Here is a 20320-nt window from a genome sequence, read left to right as displayed (position 1 = left end):
CACCTTAACTGACTTCATCTTGGACCCCAGCATTCTCTCCATGTCCTCTGCAAAGTCCCTCACTTGGTCTCTCCCATCGATGTCCACTATCTTAATAATGGACTCCACATCTTTGAGTTTCTGAAAAGAGCAAGGGAGGGGATATTCAACAACACCTTTTACTATGATTGATACAATAACTTTGATCATCTGCGTTCCCATTTGTACAGGAAATAAAATACAGCTCCAAATGTTTCATTGTCATACTACATGTATAATTTTCTCTTAGAACTGATTGAAAGTTAAGTGTGAGCCATTACTTCAATCCATTTGAGGTACCTGTAAATAAGTAGAGGACGGGAGTCCAAACAGAGCCAGCGGAGTCCTCTGGATTTACTTTAATTTTAGGTCTTAATTACTTGATTAAGTTACTCAATAATCCCAATTAACCAAGCAATCCATATACTGAAGGCTGAAGGCTTCATATGGTGTATACTGAGGCTATTAGAGTAGTCATGTGTGAATAGCTCTGGTTGGGAGATAGTTCAGCCATGCTGGATACCAGTGTTTTTACTCAGGCAATTCACAGGTACAGTTCCACTGGGCATCATGTAATTGGATTTAGGTTAAAAGTTGGGTGAAAACAAGACGAAATGCTCTCACGTTGATGACTTTTTGCAAATCCAATTAATTTCCCACGTTGATTCAATGTCATCACATAGATTTATTTGGGTGGAAACAACGTTGATTCAACCAGTTTTTGCCTAGTGGGATGAGTCCACAATGGTCATCATTATGTCAGGAAAATCAGATATTGAGGTAGACATGTAACATAGACAACATCAGCAAACCATAAAACAGTAGTCATGGAAATTGAATAATTAGAGTAGAGACAAACAAAACAAACAAAACAAACAAACACAACAAACATTCTTAAAACAGTATTGGAACATGACTATCTGAAACAAGTACAGGACATAACATCCTGATGATCATTATGGTAAAGAGTTCCTGGTCCCTCCAGTAAAGCTGGGCATTAGATTAGTGTGATCCTGTAAGTAGCCTAGCTGCCCTGTGGCCTGTGTGTGTCTGTCTGTTGCCCTGTGCCACTAGCTGTGCCAAGTCTCTCCCTCTCCCATACCTGACCAACAGAACCTAACGGATGGGGAAGCCCTTTAGATAGAGTGTGAACACCTGGCTCTGGCACCAACATCACACTCACTGACTTGGTGGACATAATGAGATTGCAGGTGGCGGGTGGTGTTAGAGGAGAATATGAGGCGCCACATGAGGTTAAGACACGTGGTGAGACAAGGGACGAATGGGGTAGATGGTCATAAGTGTGACGCTTTTGAGCATCTCAGGTGGAAATGTGAAATAATGTGTGGTTCGTCTTTCGGTGAAAAACTATGTTGCAAGTTGTGATTGTAGTTTGCCCAACAAACCTAAAAAAAGCAACATATTTTACCTTTTGTAGAATGTTAGCTCCCGAGTATCTTGTGGTAGTCTCGCGTAGTTGCACTGAAAGGATATTAGCCCAAAACTGGACCCTGAAATAGACACAGAGAGAGAGAGAGAGAGAGAGAGAGAGAGATTGGCCCTGAATGCGGATTTTCATACCGTGGGTATGACATAACATGTATTTCTTCTGCTCTAATTATGTTGGTAACCAGTTAATAATAGCAATAAGGCACCTCGGGTGTTTGTGGTATATTACCAATATACCACGGCTAAGGGCTGTAACCAGGCACTCCGTGTTGCGTCGTGCTTAAGAATAGCCCTTAGCCGTGGTATATTGGCCATATACCACACCCCCTTGGGCCTTATTGCTTAAATCAATCATCCCGTCCATGACAGAATATCATCACCAAGAATTTGGGGCCTTGCTGTCTACATGACGTTCAAAACCAGACAGGATTCTTGTGCCAGAAAAGTCCATGAATATCACAACAGGAGTAATAACAATTTGTTTATTAATCCCTATAGACAGTAGAGGGTTCCAGGTGTCCCTTAAGCACATGATGGGATTTTAAGGCACCTCTCTGTATATCAACAGACAGACAGCAAAGTGGTGTTGTACCGAAATGAAATAGAATGCTGTGGAACGTTATTGGATTGCTTTATATCTCTTTGTTGCTCTTTTGTCCGGATGTTGTGTAGAATCCTGAGATAGGAATATCTGAACCTACCATGTACCTTTATGAAGGATAATACAGAAGCCATTGTATTACGGTCACTCATAAATTAAACAGGACTCAGTCTACTACAGTAATGATGTGTTAACCATAATGCAATGCGGCACTCCATTAAATTTACAGGTAGGTGAATATTATCCATGAACTGCATACTAGAGCTGGGACGATAAACCGAAAATCATAAACACCATCAGTGCCGATCACTTATCGCATGCATTTTGCTGATATTGTAGCCTATACTAGAGAAATTTGAAATTTGAAATGAAAGTTTGCTAATATGGGTGATTTGTTAATGGGATCATTGATGGCTACAACCATCAAACTAGTAGTAGTAGTTTAAAGAATAATAATTAAAAACTGTGGTGCAGATTAATGTTATAATTTATCATTATCGCGTCAATTCTGGCAATTTATTGCGATATGGATTTATGTCCTTATCACCCAGCTCTACTGCATACAGTACCTCAGTGGTAACCTGTACTGGAAACCACACAATAGCATCAGTCAATGATAATACAAGGTAAAGAAGTAAAGGACATGGGTGCAATGGCAGGTACTGTTGGAATTGGAGTCAAGGCCTACCTACTGTATAGTATAAAGCTTAGGGATGAACAGGAGCGGCTTTACAGGTTTAGTTCATTAGGATTCCCATTAGCTACTTCACATGCAGCAGCTACTCATCCTGGAGTCCACATAAAACATACAAATACATGGTAAAGCACAGAAAAGTTATAGACAAGAGCAACATAAGATATTACATTAAATTCGAAATAAAAATAAAATAAGAGTTACAGTTGAAGTCGGAAGTTTACATACACTTAGGTTGGAGTCATTAAAACTTGTTTTTCAACCACTGCACACATTTCTTGTTAACAAACTATAGCTTTGGCAAATCTACTTTGTGCATGACACAAGTCATATTTCCAACAATTGTTTACAGACAGATTATTTCACTTATAATTCACTGTATCACACACTAAATTGACTGTGCCTTTAAACAGCTTGGAAAATTCCAGAAAATGATGTCATGGCTTTAGAAACTTCTGATAGGCTAATTGACATCATTTGAGTCAATTGGAGGTGTACCTGTGGATGTCTTTCAAGGCCTACCTTCAAACTCAGTGCCTCTTTGCTTGACATCATGGGAAAATCAAAAGAAATCAGCCAAGACCTCAGAAAAAAAATTGTAGACCTCCACAAGTCTGGTTCATCCTTGGGAGCAATTTCCAAACGCCTGAAGGTACCACATTCATACAATAGTATGCAAATATAAACACTATGGGACCACGCAGCCGTCATACCGCTCAGGAAGGAGACGCGTTCTGTCTCCAAGAGATGAATGTACTTTGGTGCGAAAAGTGCAAATCAATCCCAGAACAACAGCAAAGGACCTTGTGAAGATGCTGGAGGAAACAGGTACAAAAGTATCTATATCCAGAGTAAAACGAGTCCTAAATCGACATAACCTGAAAGGCCGCTCAGCAAGGAAGAAGCCACTGCTCCAAAACCGCCATAAAAAAGCCAGACTACGGTTTGCAACTGCACATGGGGACAAAGATCGTACTTTTTGGAGAAATGTCCTCTGGTCTGATGAAACAAAAATAGAACTGTTTGGCCATAATGACCATCGTTATGTTTGGAGGAAAAAGGGGATGGCTTGCAAGCCGAAGAACACCATCCCAACCGTGAAGCACGGGGGTGGCAGCATCAATCTGTGGGGGTGCTTTGCTGCAGGAGGTGCACTTCACAAAATAGATGGCATCACGAGGAAGAAAAATTATGTGAATATATTGAAGCAACATCTCAAGACATCAGTCAGGAAGTTAAAGCTTGGTCGCAAATGGGTCTTCCAAATGGACAATGACCCCAAGCATACTTCCAAAGTTGTGGCAAAATGGCTTAAGGACAACAAAATCAAGGTTTTGGAGTGGCCATCAAATTTATAAAAAATAAAAACGGAAATATCACATTTACATAAGTATTCAGACCCTTTACTCAGTACTTTGTTGAAGCAACTTTGGCAGCGATTACAGCCTCAAGTGTTCTTAGGTACAACGCTACTAGCTTGGCACACCTGTATTTGGGGAGTTTCTCCCATTCTTCCCTGCAGATCCTTTCAAGCTCTGTCAGGTTGGATGGGGAGCGTCGGTGCACAGTCACTTTCAGGTCTCTCCAGAGATGTTAGATCTGGTTCAAGTCCGGGCTCTGGCTGGGCCACTCAAGGACATTCAGAGACTTGTCCTGAAGCCACTCCTGCGTTGTCATGGCTGTGTGCTTAGGGTCGTTGTCCTGTTGGAAGGTGAACCTTCGCCCTAGTCTGAGGTCCTGAGCGCTCTGGAGCAAGTTTTCATCAAGGATCTCTCTGTACTTTGCTCCATTAATCTTTCCCTCGATCCTGACTAGTCTCCCAGTCCCTGCCACTGAAAAACATCCCCACAGCATGACGCTGCCACCACCATGCTTCACCGTAGGGATGGTGCCAGGTTTCCTCCAGACGTGACACTTGGCATTCAGGCCAAAGAGTTCAATCTTGGTTTCATCAGACCAGCGAATCTTGTTTCTCATGGTCTGAGAGTCCTTTAGGTGCCTTTTGGCAAACTCCAAGTGGGCTGTTATGTTCCTTTTACTGAGGAGTGGCTTCCGTCTGGTCACTCTACCATAAAGAACTGATTGGTGGAGTGCTGCAGAGATGGTTGTTCTTCTGGAAGTTTCTTCCATCTCCACAGAGGAACTCTGGAGCTCTGTCAGATTGACCATCGGGTTCTTGGTCACCTCCCTGACCAAGGCCCTTCTCCCCTGATTGCTCAGTTTGGCCGGGTGTCCATCTCTAGGAAGGGACTTGATGGTTCCAAACTTCTTCCATTTAATAATGATGGTGGCCACTGTGTTCTTGGGAACCTTCATTGCTGCAGAAATGTTTTGGTACCCTTCCCCAGATCTGTGCCTCGACACAATCCTGTCTCGGAGCTCTATGAACAATTCCTTCAACCTCATGGCTTGGTTTTTGCTCTGACATGCACTGTCAACTGTGGGATCTTATATAGACAGGTGTGTGCCTTTCCAAATCATGTCCAATCAATTGAATTTACCACAGGTGTAGAAACATCTCAAGGATGATCAATGGAAACAGGATGCACATGAGCTCAATTTCGAGTCTCATAGCAAAGGGTCTGAATACTTACGTCAATATGGTATTTCTGTTTTTAATTTTGTATACATTTGCAAAAAATTTGAACAACCTATTTTTGCTTTGTCATTATGGGGTATTGTGTGTGGACTGATGAGGATTTGTATTTATTTAATCAATTTTAGAATAAGGCTGTAACGTAACAAAATGTGGAAAACGTCAAGGGGTCTGAATACTTTCCGAATACACTGTACATATTCATATTCTTATATACAGTACAGTTAAATTACATCTTTAGAATAAGGAGAGCCGCTGTTAGACAATACAGTGCCCTGCAAAAGTATTCATTCCCCTTGGCGTTTTTCCTATTTTGTTGCATTATAACCTGTAATTTAAATTGATTTTTATTTGGATTTCATGTAAAGGACATACACAAAATAGTCCAAATTGGTGAAGGCAAATGAAAAAAATAACTTGTTTCAAAAAATTCTACAAAATATATAACGGATGGCGCTAAATACAGGGAAATTCTTGAGGGAAACCTGTTTCAGTCTTAAAGAGATTTGAGACTGGGACGGAGGTTCACCTTCCAGCAGGACAATGACCCTAAGCATACTGCTAAAGCAACACTCGAGTGGTTTAAGGGGAAACATTGAAATGTCTTGGAATTGCCTAGTCAAAGCCCAGACCTCAATCCAATTGAGAATCTGTGGTATGACTTAAAGATTGCTGTACACCAGCGGAACCCATCCAACATGAAGGAGCTGGAGCAGTTTTGCCTTGAAGAATGGGCAAAAATCAGAGTGGCTAGATGTGCCAAGCTTATAGAGACATACCCCAAGAGACTTGCAGCTGTAATTGCTGCAAAAGGTGGCTCTACAAAGTATTGACTTTGGGGGGGTGAATAGTTATGCACGCTCAAGTTTTCTGTTTTTTTGTCTTATTTCTTGTTTGTTTCACAATATAAAATACTTTACATCTTCAAAGTGGTAGACATGTTGTGTAAATCAAATGATACAAACCCCCCAAAAATCCACTTTAATTCCAGGTTGTAAGGCAACAAAATAGGAAAAATGCCAAGGGGGGTGAATACTTCCGCAAGCCACTGTATGTTTTTTGGAAAGCTAAACTTGCTTTTTGCCTGAGTAACCTCAGGTGGTAGAACATTCCACAATGACATGGCTCTATACGAGCGACACATTCAATCTGTTTTTGGTTTGGGTACCTTGAAGAAACCCAAAGTGGTATGTCTGGTGGGGTATATATGTCTGTTTGAAGTGTATGCAAATAGATTATACAACTGCTTAGGCATTTTCAACACACAAACGTTTCTAAAAAAGACTAGAAGAAAAGTAGTCAATTCCTCCTCAATCCTCAACCATGAAAGACTATTATGCATGTTGTTGATGTTAGTTCTGTACGTGCAGTTAAGGGCAAGGCGTGCTGCTCTGTTTTGAGCCAGCTGCAGCTTTGCTAGGTCTTTCTTTGCTGCACCTGACCATATTACCGGACAGTAATCAAGATGGAACAAGACCAGAGCCTGAACAACTAGTACAGTTGATCTTTGTGTCAAAAAACGCAAAACATATTTTTTATAAAAGACATACCTCTCCCTATCTTCGCGATAACTTTGTCAATATGACTTGACCATGATAACTGCCATTGTATAGTGAATGAACTAGCTAACCCCTTCTGGCCTGACAGGGCCCTGGGGCACTGGGGCCAGCAGACTGGCCAGACAGGCAGAGGAGTTAGAAGATAGGCTGGGCTGGGAGAGCTAGCTTGATCTCATTAGAATATGAGGGCCAGCAGTCAGACATTAGAGCAGACTGGATCTGTGCAGCCTGGGCTAGGAGCTGGGAGCTGTAGGAACCTGTAAGGCGGCTCAGCCCCCGAAGTGACTCTTATCAACTGTATACAGGGAAGCCTTTGTTGTCTTAAGAATGCTGCATTATTTTACAAACACCTATTCTGTCACACCTCTGTGATTCAGAGGTCCTGTCATCTTTACATCCTGTAGGTCTGATATCTGATTGTGGTCAACTCAACAGTAATGATATTTGTCAACAACTCAGATTTCAATCCATTGTTTTACCACTACATCACTGCTTTTACCTATTCACACCCGAGGCCAAGGCATGCATACTTCTGGGGAGTCTGGGTCTGGGTCAGTCTAGATTCAGTTGTGAAACAAATGCTGCCAGCATCCACTGAAAATCAATCACTAACTTTCCCCCTCTCCTCCAGCTCTCCCAGACCCCCTCCATCTCTCTCTCTCTTCTTTGTTCCTGACCTGCGCTGGTGAGATACCTACACTGTCTGTCTTTCTCTCTCTACCCCAGGGACTCTTGGGGCATGGCCTTTCAGGCTATGACGTCTCTCTCTCTTTCTCCCTCTCTGATCATGCCTAGAGTAATGCATTGTAATGCTTGTTAATGTTTTGTAACTTAAGCTTCATGCCTTGTATGTGATTTTATTCATTTTACAATGATATTAAATATCTGCCTTCAGTATTCCACTCTCAGACCTATTCTTGCTAGTCAGCGTCAACTCATTGCCTAATGCTTGCTTGCATATTTTAATTATCTTTATGGAGTCAGATAAACATTTGAATAGGCTAATTGCATAGTCTTATCACGGGTCGGAGGTGAGGTATATACGGTATATAATTTACATACAGTGCCTTGCAAAAGTATTCATTCCCCTTGGCGTTTTTCCTATTTTGTTGCATTACAACCTGTAATTTAAATTGATTTTTATTTGGATTTCATGTAATGGCAATACACAAAATAGTCCAAATTGGTGAAGTGAAATGAAAAAAATAACTTGTTTGGTGGTTAAATCAACAGAAGAAATTCTAAAAAATAAATAACGGAAAAGTGGTGCGTGCATATGTATTCACCCACTTTGCTATGAAGCCCCTAAATAAGATCTGGTGCAACCAATTACCTTCAGAAGTCACATAATTAGTTAAATAAAGTCCACCTGTGTGCAATCTAAGTGTCACATGATCTGTCACATGATTTCAGTATATATACACCTGTTCTGAAAGGCCCCAGAGTCTGCAACACCACTAAGCAAGGGGCACCACCAAGCAAGCAGCACCATGAAGACCAAGGAGCTCTCCATACAGGTCAGGGACAAAGTTGTGGAGATGTACAGATCAGGGTTGGGTTATAAAAAAATAACCAAAACTTTGAACATCCCACAGAGCACCATTCAATCCATTATTAAAGAATATGGCACCACAACAAACCTGCCAAGAGAGGGCCGCCCACCAAAACTCACGGACCAGGTAAGGAGGGCATTAATCAGAGAGGCAAGAAATAGACCAAAGATAACCCTGAAGGAGCTGCAAAGCTCCACAGCGGAGATTGGAGTATCTGTCCACAGGACCACTTTAAGCCGTACACGCCACAGAGCTGGGCTTTACGGAAGAGTGGCCAGAAAAAAGCCATTGCTTAAAGAAAAAAATAAGCAAACACGTTTGGTCACCAAACATATGGAAGAAGGTACTCTGGTCAGATGAGACTAAAATGTAGCTTTTTGGCCATCAAGGAAAACGCAATGTCTGGCGTAAACCCAACACTTCTCATCACCCCGAGAACACCATCCCCACAGTGAAGCATGGTGGTGGCAGCATCATGCTGTGGGGATGTTTTTCATCGGCAGGGACTGGGAAACTGGTCAGAATTGAAGGAATGATGAATGGCGCTAAATACAGGGAAATTCTTGAGGGAAACCTGTTTCAGTTCCAGAGATTTGAGACTGGGACGGAGGTTCACCTTCCAGCAGGACAATGACCCTAAGCATACTGCTAAAGCAACACTCGAGTGGTTTAAGGGGAAACATTGAAATGTCTTGGAATGGCCTAGTCAAAGCCCAGACCTCAATCTAATTGAGAATCTGTGGTATGACTTAAAGAATGATGTACACCAGCGGAACCCATCCAACTTGAAGATGCTGGAGTAGTTTTGCCTTGAAGAATCGCAAAAATCCCAGTGGCTAGATGTGCCAAGCTTATAAAGACATACCCCAAGAGACTTGCAGCTGTAATTGCTGCAAAAGGTGGCTCTACAAAGTATTGACTTTGGGGGGGGGGGGGGTGAATAGTTATGCACGCTCAAGTTTTCTGTTTTTTTTGTCTTATTTCTTGTTTGTTTTACAAGAAAAAATACTTTACATCTTCAAAGTGGTAGACATGTTGTGTAAATCAAATGATACAATCCGTTTTAATTCCAGGTTGTAAGGCAACAAAATAGGAAAAATGCCAATGGGGTGAATACTTTCGCAAGCCACTGTATGATAAATATTCCTCCACTACAAACTGGGCTGGGAGCTGCAGGTGGTGCAGCCTGAAGTCTAGAACAAACAGACAGTCTGGATTATGGCACTATGGCTCAGCTCAGGATAATACTGTATGTAGGATCAGATATAGGATCAGCTGATGCGCTTAAACTGTCCCAGCATAACACATACACACAGCAGTGTTGTGTGTTATTTTGTGTGTGTGCGTGTGTGTCTGGCTGTATGAGCAATATCAAAGCAGACTTGTTTAACCCAGCCAAAGATATACCATATTGTTAACATTCTGTCCCAAATCAAGCAACGCTCATTCAGACTACTACAGTTGTGCTGAGACATCAGGCCGTGATGGCTCCAGTGTGGTGCAGGTTAACATGCAGGAGGTTCCTCTGTCAACACACTCCAACCTGCACGACCATCTGTGTGGGCCTGTGTGTGTGTGTCACGGCCACCAGCCCGGCCAAAATGGGTGAGGGCAGTATCCTGCAGGATAACATATGACCGGCACTTTCCCCTTTGGACCACTTCCTCCTGACTGACCACTGCTGACTGACTGACCACAGCTGACTGACTGACCACTGCTGACTGACTGACCATTGCAGCACTGACTGACCACTGCTGACTGGGATTTTCGGGGGTAGAAATGTGACCAAAAAAAACATGATTCTGAGTACAAAAGACAATGACATCCAATGCCAAATGTTGCCTGCTGGGAACTAAGATTAGGAAAGCTAGAAAATTCTCAGACATAGTATATTTTATCTGTGACACACTAGCGTAAAAACCAGTGGAGCCTCATTATTGTTATTTTATTGTGTTACTTTTATTTTTTTCATTTTATACTTTAGTTTATTTAGTAAATATTTTCTTAACTATAGTTTCTTAAAACTGCATTGTTGTTTAAGGGCTTGAAAGTAAGTATTTCACGTTAAGGTCTATACCTGTTATATTCGGCGCATGTGACAAATAAAATGTGATATGATTTGAGCTGTCGGCGGTAAGTTGTTGGCTACTTTGAAGAGCGCCATAGCTTTTGGTCAATCAGTATGATATTCAACCTGACTCAAGAATTTAAATGTATGTAAGATCAGGAGAATATCCCGTTTGTCCAGCGCCGACCCTGTAGTAGCCTACAAATAGAATCTACAGAAACACAGACAAGCACAGAACAGCCAGCTCTCACAATTGTGCCTAGGGGAAATAGTGATGCACTTTACAACAAAGACAAGTCTAGACTAGTCCCACATGGGAAATGTAATGTAGTGAACCACGGGACAAACACTGTTTGTCGCTGGATGACGAATCACATCAAATCATGTTCTGGGACTGGTCTGGCTGCCCTCTGGCTCTGTCCCCTAATGTGGTGGGATGAGTGGGGACACAGGACCAGGCGAGCAGAGAGCAGAGGGCAAGACACAAGCGTGATTAATCTCCCAGGCTCATGTGACCTTTTTGGGGGCTGTGGTTTTGGTGACAGTTGGATGGGGTTAAATTATAGCAGAGGAAGAGAAGCGGAGGGAGAGGAGAGAGGAATCAGGGTCAATGTGTAATCAGGCCTTAAAATGAACCGAACAGCAGCTGACTGCAGATAAACAACAAGCACCAGCCAGTCAGGCAGTCAGGCAGTCAGGCAGTCAGTCAGGCAGTCAGTCAGTCAGTCAGTCAGTCTATCAGACAGACAGTATCAGAATAGAGATTCAGAATAGAGATTCAGAATAGAGATTCAACCTCCTCCTTATATGCCAGTTATCAGACAGTTTAATCCTCCTCTTCTATAACTGGGCTGTGATTCGGCTGGTCAGAAAATGTGCTTCCTCAAACATTTTCCAAGTGCAACAATTGCATTTGTTAGAAGAGAGAAAGTCAGTCACTTGCATCCATCCTCTTTTACTGCTGCTGAACCATAGTCAGGGTGACAAGATGCTGACAAAACTATGGAGACCCATTAACTTTCACTACAGGATTGCTACAGACCACACAGATATACAGTGGCTTGCGAAAGTATTCACCCCTCTTGGCGTTTTTCCTATTTTGTTGCATTACAAACTGTAATTTAAATAGATTTTTATTTGGATTTCATGTAATGGGCAAAATAGTCCAAATTGGTGAAGTAAAATTAAAAATTAACTTGTTTCAAAAAATTCTAAAAAATAAATAACGGAAAAGTGCGTGCATATGTATTCACCCCCTTTGCTATGAAGCCCCTAAATAAGATCTGGTGTAACCAATTACCTTCAGAAGTCACATAATTAGTAAAATATAGTCCACCTGTGTGCAATCTAAGTGTCACATGATCTCAGTATATATACACCTGTTCTGAAAGGCCCCAGAGTCTGCAATACCACTAAGCAAGGGGCACCACCAAGCAAGCGGCACCATGAAGACCAATGAGCTCTCCAAACAGGTCAGGGACAATGGAGAAGTAGAGATCAGGGTTGGGTTATAAAAACATATCTGAAACTTTGAACATCCCACGGAGCACCATTAAATTCATTATAAAAAAATGGAAAGAATATGGCACCACAAGAGAGGGCCGCCCACCAAAACTCACGGACCAGGCAAGGAGAGCATTAATCAGAGAGGCAACAAAGAGACCAAAGATAACCCTGAAGGAGCTGCAAAGCTCCACAGCGGAGATTGGATTATCTGTCCATAGGACCACTTTAAGCCGTACAATAAGCAAACATGTTTGGTGTTCGCCAAAAGGCATGTGGGAGACTCCCCAAACATATGGAAGAAGCTACTCTGGTCAGATGAGACTAAAATTGAGCTTTTTGGCTATCAAGGAAAACGCAATGTCTGGCGCAAACCCAACACCTCTCATCACCCGAGAACACCATCCCCACAGTGAAGCATGGTGGTGGCAGCATCATGCTGTGAGAATGTTTTTCATCGGCAGAGACTGGGAAACTTGGTCAGAATTGAAGGAATGATGGATGGCGCTAAATACAGGAAAATTCTTGAGGGAAACCTGTTTCAGTCTTCCAGAGATTTGAGACTGGGACGGAGGTTCACCTTCCAGCAGGACTATGACCCTAAGCATACTGCTAAAGCAACACTTGAGGGGTTTAAGGGGAAACATTTAAATGTCTTGGAATGGCCTAGTCAAAGCCCAGACCTCAATCCAATTGAGAATCTGTGGTATGACTTAAAGATTGCTGTACACCAGCGGAACCCATCCAACTTGAAGGAGCTGGAGCAGTTTTGCATCGAAGAATGGACAAAATCCCAGTGGCTAGATGTGCCAAGCTTATAGAGACATACTCCAAGAGACTTGCAGCTGTAATTGCTGCAAAAGGTGGCTCTACAAAGTATTGACTTTGGGGGGGGGGGTGAATAGTTATGCACGCTCAAGTTTTCTGTTTTTTTTGTCTTATTTCTTGTTTGTTTCACAATAAAAAATATTTTGCATCTTCAAAGTGGTAGGCATGTTGTGTAAATCAAATGATACAAACCCCCAAAAAATCATTTTTAATTCCAAGTTGTAAGGCAACAAAATAGTAAAGTACTTTTGCTATGCACTGTAGAAGACAGTATAGTACGAATACCACTGAGCTGAGTGAATTGCTCAGCATAGACTTGTGCCACTTGTGTCTTTACATTTGGCATGATCCTCAAAAAGTTCTAAAGCTGCACCATTGAGGGCATCTTGACTGGCTGCATCACTGCTTGGTATGGCAACTGCTTGGCATCCGACCGCAAGGCGCTACAGAGGGTACTGCGTACGGCCCAGTACATCACCGGGGCCGAGCTCCCTGCCATCCAGGACCTCTATACCAGGCAGTGTCAGAGGAAGGCCCTAAAAATGGTCAAAGACTCCAGCCACCCAAGTCATAGAATGTTCTCTCTGCTACCTCACAGCAAGCGATACGGTGTGCATATAGCCAAGTTATCGTTACTCATTGTATATTCATTCCTTATTATTTTTATATTATTTTTTCTCTCTGCCTTGTTGGGAAGGGCACATAAGTAAGCATTTCACTGTTAGTCTACACCTGTTGTTTATCAAACATGTGACTAATACAAATGCATTTTATTTTGATTTGACACACAAAGCATCAGTAACCAATATGAAACTTTAAAGGAGAGACTGTTGGTGAGCACTACTACATAGTTCTGAGGGTCTACTCACGTCTCAGGCGGTATCTTCATCTGAGCGTGAGCAGTGAAGCAGAACCAGCTGAAACACAGGATCCACAGGCCCAGCCTCAGCCCTGTGGGGGTCCCTCTGGGTCTGAGCCTCAGCCTTGTGGGGGTCCCTCTGTGTCCCAGCCTGTTTGTTTCTCCACCTGATCTGGCCCTGGGTCGTAGTCCCATCCTGCCCGGGTCCACTGTGTCGCTTGAGGAGGACATCCGTACACGTCCGGTACCTATGGCTCCTCTCCAATGTCTCAGTCAGCACACAACAAACAATGACAACACACCTCAGGATCAGCAAGCCTCAGGAAAGTGTTGAGGAACATCCCAATGAGTCTGTAGGGTTAGGGTTAAGTTTCCTCATGTCGGCTAAAGGAAGTGGATGACCTTGACATCCTTTCTGACTGTGTTGAATGTATGACCCAGAATGCTCTTCTCCTCAGTGTCCATGAATACCCGGTGTCTGGATCCTGTCATCCTCCAACCCTTTCTCTCCTTATCTTCTCATCCTCTCAAAACCACAGGTCAAAGTCTCCTCTTGACAATCTTAAAGCACCACCACCTGCTCCTGTTGCCTTCTGGAAGATTAGAAGCTCTAAAACATTCCAATATGACACAATGAAGAGGCACTATTCAGATCACTGTGACCTGTCAATCAACCATGAAGAAGACACTCTAAGAAGTATTCATCAGAAGTTCACCATGCAGTGGTCATTCACATGGATCTAGTTGCTGTAGTTCCTATGCGTCCTGCCGGTGAAGGATCCCCTCGAGGTCCCTGGTAGCCCAGAGCAGATGAAAAGGTTACACAGAGACCAGACCAGACAGATGTGTCACACTGACAACGTCAATGGCCAGATGAAAATATCCAGAGAAAAAGGCAGGAGGGATGCATTTAGCAGCCATTGATTTGCCGACGCTGCCTTCTCTGACAGTCACACAATTTATGGCATAATCTACTTGGATTAAAGCTCCCCACCCCAACCGAGAAGGGGATAGGAGAGAGAGAGGAAGGGAGGGGTGGATAGAGGGAGGGAGGGGAGTAGAGAGGAGGAGGGAGGGAGGGAGGGAGGGAGGGAGGGAGGGAGGGAGGGAGGGAGGGGGGATCGAAGCGGAGGATTGGATGAGGGGTTTGTTTTATCTAAGAGGATTATAGTGATTTCTGGAGACAGGCTCTTGTCCATCCAATCAGTGGAGGATAGATAAAAGCCCCAACGATTTGTTTAGCGAAGGCAGTTCTGGACTGTCTGGGACATCTAGCAGAGCCTGATACTCCCCTCCAACATCAACAAAAACATGCTTGCCAAGCCTGCTCCTGCCCGGCCACTCTGGCACTGTGGTCCTCTGGTACAGGAGCACCGCTAAGCAGGGACATAGCATTGCTGAGTGAACTCACACACACACACACACTCACTCACGCATGCATGCACGCACACACACACACATCTTTAAAAAAAATGCATGTTTGTACTTTTGTCTTGAAACAGTGCTGCAGTGAGACTATGTGATAAGGGATGTACAAGTGGGACATCAACTAGAGGTACTTTAAGACTAATCTCCTTTAAAAAAATCTATTAGAGGAGGAGAGCACTAAGCTGCTACTCTCCTGACCTATGGGATCTCATGGTATCTCATATTTAGTCTTATCTTATCTTATCTTATCCATGACCTTCAATAGAGAATAGAGTTTAGACTCCCAAATGGTTTGGAGCATTTGTCACTAATAAAAAATGGTCAATTTCTAAAATGACACATTGAGCTAAACCCATCAACCCATATTACTCTGTCCTCAGTTGTCCGTGGTTGAGATTGAAGTCAAGACAAGAGCTCCCTCTGCTGGCATGTGAGGAAACACGCAGGAGTTTATCTCTTGGAAGGGATGGGGGTATAATACAGAGGGATTCATCCCAGAAAGCCGTACTGCAACTTAGTTGAAGCAAATACTCTTTATTTATCCTAACATGGTGTTCATTCTGGGGTGATGAGACAAGGAAAAAATAATTGCACCGACCCACCCACAAGAAAATATAATATTATTCCAGTTAACTTTCTCAGAAGACTTCTTTTTGTACAGTGCTTTTGGGAGACAGGACCGTTGTGGGTCACTGTGGAGAGGTTAGGTTTAGTGGCACACCTGTAGTAACTCACGGTGGCCTGGGTGTCAGGTTGGCCCCTGTAGCAACCAGAGCTGTGCTCTTTGGCCAGTACACAGCGTGACAGAGTAAATCACCCCCAGTTACATGGATTCTAATCTACGCCCACAATGGAAAACATACAGAGAACTCATCCTAGATTAGCATTTCTACTTGGATATGCTGTATGAACATAGGCCCAGCAGCATGCAATAAGTAAACGTCCATTCTCCTCTCTTCATGCACCTTGCCTGGGTAGCGAGGTAATTTACATTTACGTCATTTAGCAGACGCTCTTATCCAGAGCGACTTACAGTTAGTGCATACATTATTTTATATTTTTCATACTGGCCCCCCGTGGGAATCGAACCCACAACCCTGGCTTTGCAAACACCATGCTCTACTGAGCTACATCCCTGCCGGCCATTCCCTCCCCTATCCTGGACGACGCTGGGCCAATTGTGCGCCGCCCCATGGGTCTCCCGGTCGCTGCCGGCTATGACAGAGTACATGATGATCGGGAGTACATGATGATAGTATTATTATGATAGTATTATTCTCTGCAGATTATTATTATAGTCCGCAGCAGGGTCAATTTTGGGTCATATTGATCTCACACCCAGAGCCAAATCAGTTAGTCCATTTAGGCTTTCAAGAGAGAGTAGTTTCATATGGACCCACAATCACACAACCATCACATCAAGCTCATCTGATCAAGCTCCTCGGCTCTTCTAGCTCTCTGATATGGGGGCTTATCCAGCCCTCCCCAGAACAATACTCCCATTGAGGAGAACAGAGTAGCCCCCGCGTGGCCCAGGCCCTCAGAGACCAGCCAGGGCCAACCAGTGGGGTCCAACAGGCGGCTAATAGGCAGGCGGGGCACGGGCCCAGGGTCTGATCCATGCAGCTGTTGCCTGGCACACTCCGGCCTCAGGGAGACACGACAGTTTATGTTAGTGCCAAGTGCTGCTGCTGCCGTGGAGGGGGTGCTGCTGCTGTGGAGGGAGTGCTGCTGCTGTGGAGGGAGTGCTGCTGCTGTGGAGGGATTGCTGCTGCTGCTGTGGAGGGGGTGCTGCTGCTGTGGAGGGAGTGCTGCTGCCGTGGAGGGGGTGCTGCTGCTGTGGAGGGAGTGCTGCTGCTGTGGAGGGAGGCTGCTGCTGTGGAGGGATTGCTGCTGCTGCTGTGGAGGGGGTGCTGCTGCTGTGGAGGGAGTGCTGCTGCTGCCGTGGAGGGGGTGCTGCTGCTGTGGAGGGAGTGCTGCTGCTGTGGAGGGATTGCTGCTGCTGCCGTGGAGGGGGTGCTGCTGCTGTGGAGGGATTGCTGCTGCTGCTGTGGAGGGGGTGCTGCTGCTGTGGAGGGAGTGCTGCTGCTGTCGTTGGGAGTGCTGCTACTGCTGTGGAGTGGGTGGTAGGGTGCTGCCTGGTGCAGCTCTTTCATTGTGGGCGCATGTGGAAATGGTGGGAGTGGGGATAGAGGATAGGTGGATGGACAGACCAATAGATGGATGGATAGAGGGATGGTGTAGTCACTGCAAGGCCAGACTGCACAGGGTGGTACGAACCAAACCACCCACCCATGATCCACCCCTCATCAACATCTTCACCCTGTCTGTCCTCCCAGTCTGCCCCAGGCACCATGCTGTTCAATGGGCAGAGACTAGGGACTAGACAACCCCCTCTGGGATGGGCATTCTACAGAGACAGGCTGGTCTTGTCTGGAGGATAGGGTGAGAACTAGGCATGGTTTCAACCCTATGCAAGCGTTGAGCAGAGTGGTCTGGCTGGAGGATAGGGGTGAAGACTAGGCCTATGTTAAAGTAGAGCAGATCTACCAGCCTTGTAGTAGATTCACTATAGTGTATGCCACAGTAAGCAGGGTGCGGCGGGGTCCACTCTTCCCAGAGCTGAGGGATGCTGAGACGTGGGTAATTACAGATACTAAAAATACTGCAGCATTTGTTGGAGTTAATGGTCGTGCTGCTACAGTATACCCACTGCAGTTCAGCATACACACATACATGAACGCACACACACATGCACGTTGCACATACTCCCGTCGTACACACACACACACACACACACAAACGCACACAAACAAACACAAACACACACGCACACAAACACACACACACACACACACACACACACACACACACACACACACACACACACACACACACACACACACACACACACACACACACACACACACACACACACACAGGCAAAGAGGTAGATAGGGTTACCCTGCTGACAGAGCAGGATGCCTGGCATTACAGCCCAGGAGAAGGCTCTGAGAAGGGCCCAAAGGGTCTAGGGTAGCAACAGGGGCATGGAGCCTCAAATATTCCGACATAGAGCCTAAGAATATTCGGGCAACACTGCAGAAAAATGATGATACATTTGCATGTACAAGGTATCTGTCACTGTGACCCCCACAGTGAATCCAGCAGAGGGTGCTGATATGGGATGTGTAGTAGACAGGACATTTTATTTGCTGTAACCTTAACCTAACCCTAGACTGGACATCACTGTGTTGCATTCTGACCGAGCAGTATCACACACTTCACTCTGAAACCATGTTTGAGCAAGTTCATTGATGCTACTGTGGGGATACGTTCAATACAAAGTGGTATGACACAATGACACTAATATGAGTATTTGGCTAATCTCTGAGAGGTCATCCTTTGGAGGAGTCCATTGTGATGCCCTCTCCACAGTACGTACACACACATGCCATGAGGTCCATACTGATGCCCTCTGAATGGATTCCTATCCACAGTCCACACACTCCATGCCCCCAGATGAGCGTGACACTGATCCAACCAGAGAGACCATTTTGCTCTCCACCTTATTTACTGATCCCTGTGCATATGACATCACCACACAGTCCAATATCAGGTTGCTCAGAAGTTGAAATATTAATGGCGACATCTGCTTAATTAAACTTCAGACCCTAATCTTCTGTGCCAAACCGCTGGTGCCGGGGTTTAAAAGTCATGCATTTCCCCCCTTTTCTAGAAGCATTTTCTCCCCCTACTGAAGAACAGTGCTTATCTCACAGTTGGTTTATTATTTATCCCCAGGCATTAGGCCAACAGTTGCCGTTCGTTCTGCCTGTTGCTCCCTCTCTCTAGCCCTGTGTCTGTCCGCACCTGCAGCTGTCACTTCTGCCTGCCTGCCACGGTTACTGCAGCACACTCTACCCACTTCCCTCTATGCCGGCCGGCGGCCGAGCCCCTTCTGTAGAGAATAGAGACCCATTCTGTAGAGAGTAGAGAACCCTTGTCTGTAGAGAGTAGAGACCCCCTTCTGTAGAGAGTAGAGACCGCCTTCTGTAGAGAGTAGAGACCCCCTTCTGTAGAGAGTAGAGACCCTTGGCCTATAGAGAGTAGAGACCCCCTTCTGTAGAGAGCAGAGACCCCTGGTCTGTAGAGAGTAGAGACCGCCTTCTGTAGAGAGTAGAGACCACCTTCTGTAGAGAGTAGAGACCGCCTTCTGTAGAGAGTAGAGACCCCCTTCTGTAGAGAGTAGAGACCCTTGGTCTTTAGATAGTAGAGACCCCCTTCTGTAGAGAGTAGAGACCCCCTTCTGTAGAGAGTAGAGCCCCCCTTCTGTAGAGAGTAGAGACCCCCTTCTGTAGAGAGTAGAGACCCCCTTCTGTAGAGAGTAGAGACCCCTGGTCTATAGAGAGTAGAGACCCCCTTCTGTAGAGAGCAGAGACCCCTGGTCTGTAGAGAGTAGAGACCGCCTTCTGTAGAGAGTAGAGACCCCCTTCTGTAGAGAGTAGAGACCGCCTTCTGTAGAGAGTAGAGACCCCCTTCTGTAGAGAGTAGAGACCCCCTTCTGTAGAGAGTAGAGACCGCCTTCTGTAGAGAGTAGAGACCCCCTTCTGTAGAGAGTAGAGACCCCTGGTCTGTAGAGAATAGAGACCCCCTTCTGTAGAGAGTAGAGACCCCCTTCTGTAGAGAGTAGAGACCGCCTTCTGTAGAGAGTAGAGACCCCTGGTCTGTAGAGAGTAGAGACCGCCTTCTGTAGAGAGTAGAGATCGCCTTATGTAGAGAGTAGAGATCGCCTTATGTAGAGAGTAGAGACCCCCTTCTGTAGAGAGTAGAGACCCCTGGTCTATAGAGAGTAGAGACCCCCTTCTGTAGAGAGTAGAGACCCCTGGTCTGTAGAGAGTAGAGACTGCCTTCTGTAGAGAGTAGAGACCCCCTTCTGTAGAGAGTAGAGACCGCCTTCTGTAGAGAGTAGAGACCCCTGGTCTGTAGAGAGTAGAGACCGCCTTCTGTAGAGAGTAGAGATCGCCTTATGTAGAGAGTAGTGACCCCCTTCTGTAGAGAGTGAGACCCCCTTCTGTAGAGAGTAGAGACCGCCTTCTGTAGAGAGTAGAGACTGCCTTCAGTAGAGAGTAGAGACTGCCTTCTGTAGAGAGTAGAGACCCCC

At 44.9% G+C, this 20320-nt stretch overlaps 1 protein-coding gene across 1 annotated transcript in view; it reads right to left on the bottom strand.

Annotated features, from left to right (window-relative positions):
- Positions 1-13959, bottom strand: part of LOC311148767 (voltage-dependent calcium channel subunit alpha-2/delta-4-like) — a gene marked incomplete at both ends in the record, with an annotated part of 96880 nt that extends 82921 nt beyond the window's left edge. The window contains 3 exons of the mRNA XM_084185732.1: positions 4-120; positions 1448-1529; positions 13739-13959. Coding sequence (XP_084041858.1) covers positions 4-120; positions 1448-1529; positions 13739-13959 — 420 coding nt within the window. The remainder of the gene's footprint in view (positions 1-3; positions 121-1447; positions 1530-13738) is intronic.
- Positions 13960-20320: the final 6361 nt, after the last annotated feature.

Source organism: Coregonus lavaretus (assembly GCF_964263955.1).
Source record: "Coregonus lavaretus genome assembly, chromosome: 21".
In the NCBI taxonomy this organism is placed as follows: Eukaryota; Metazoa; Chordata; class Actinopteri; order Salmoniformes; family Salmonidae; genus Coregonus; species Coregonus lavaretus.
This window is presented reverse-complemented; position numbering and strand designations above follow the sequence as displayed.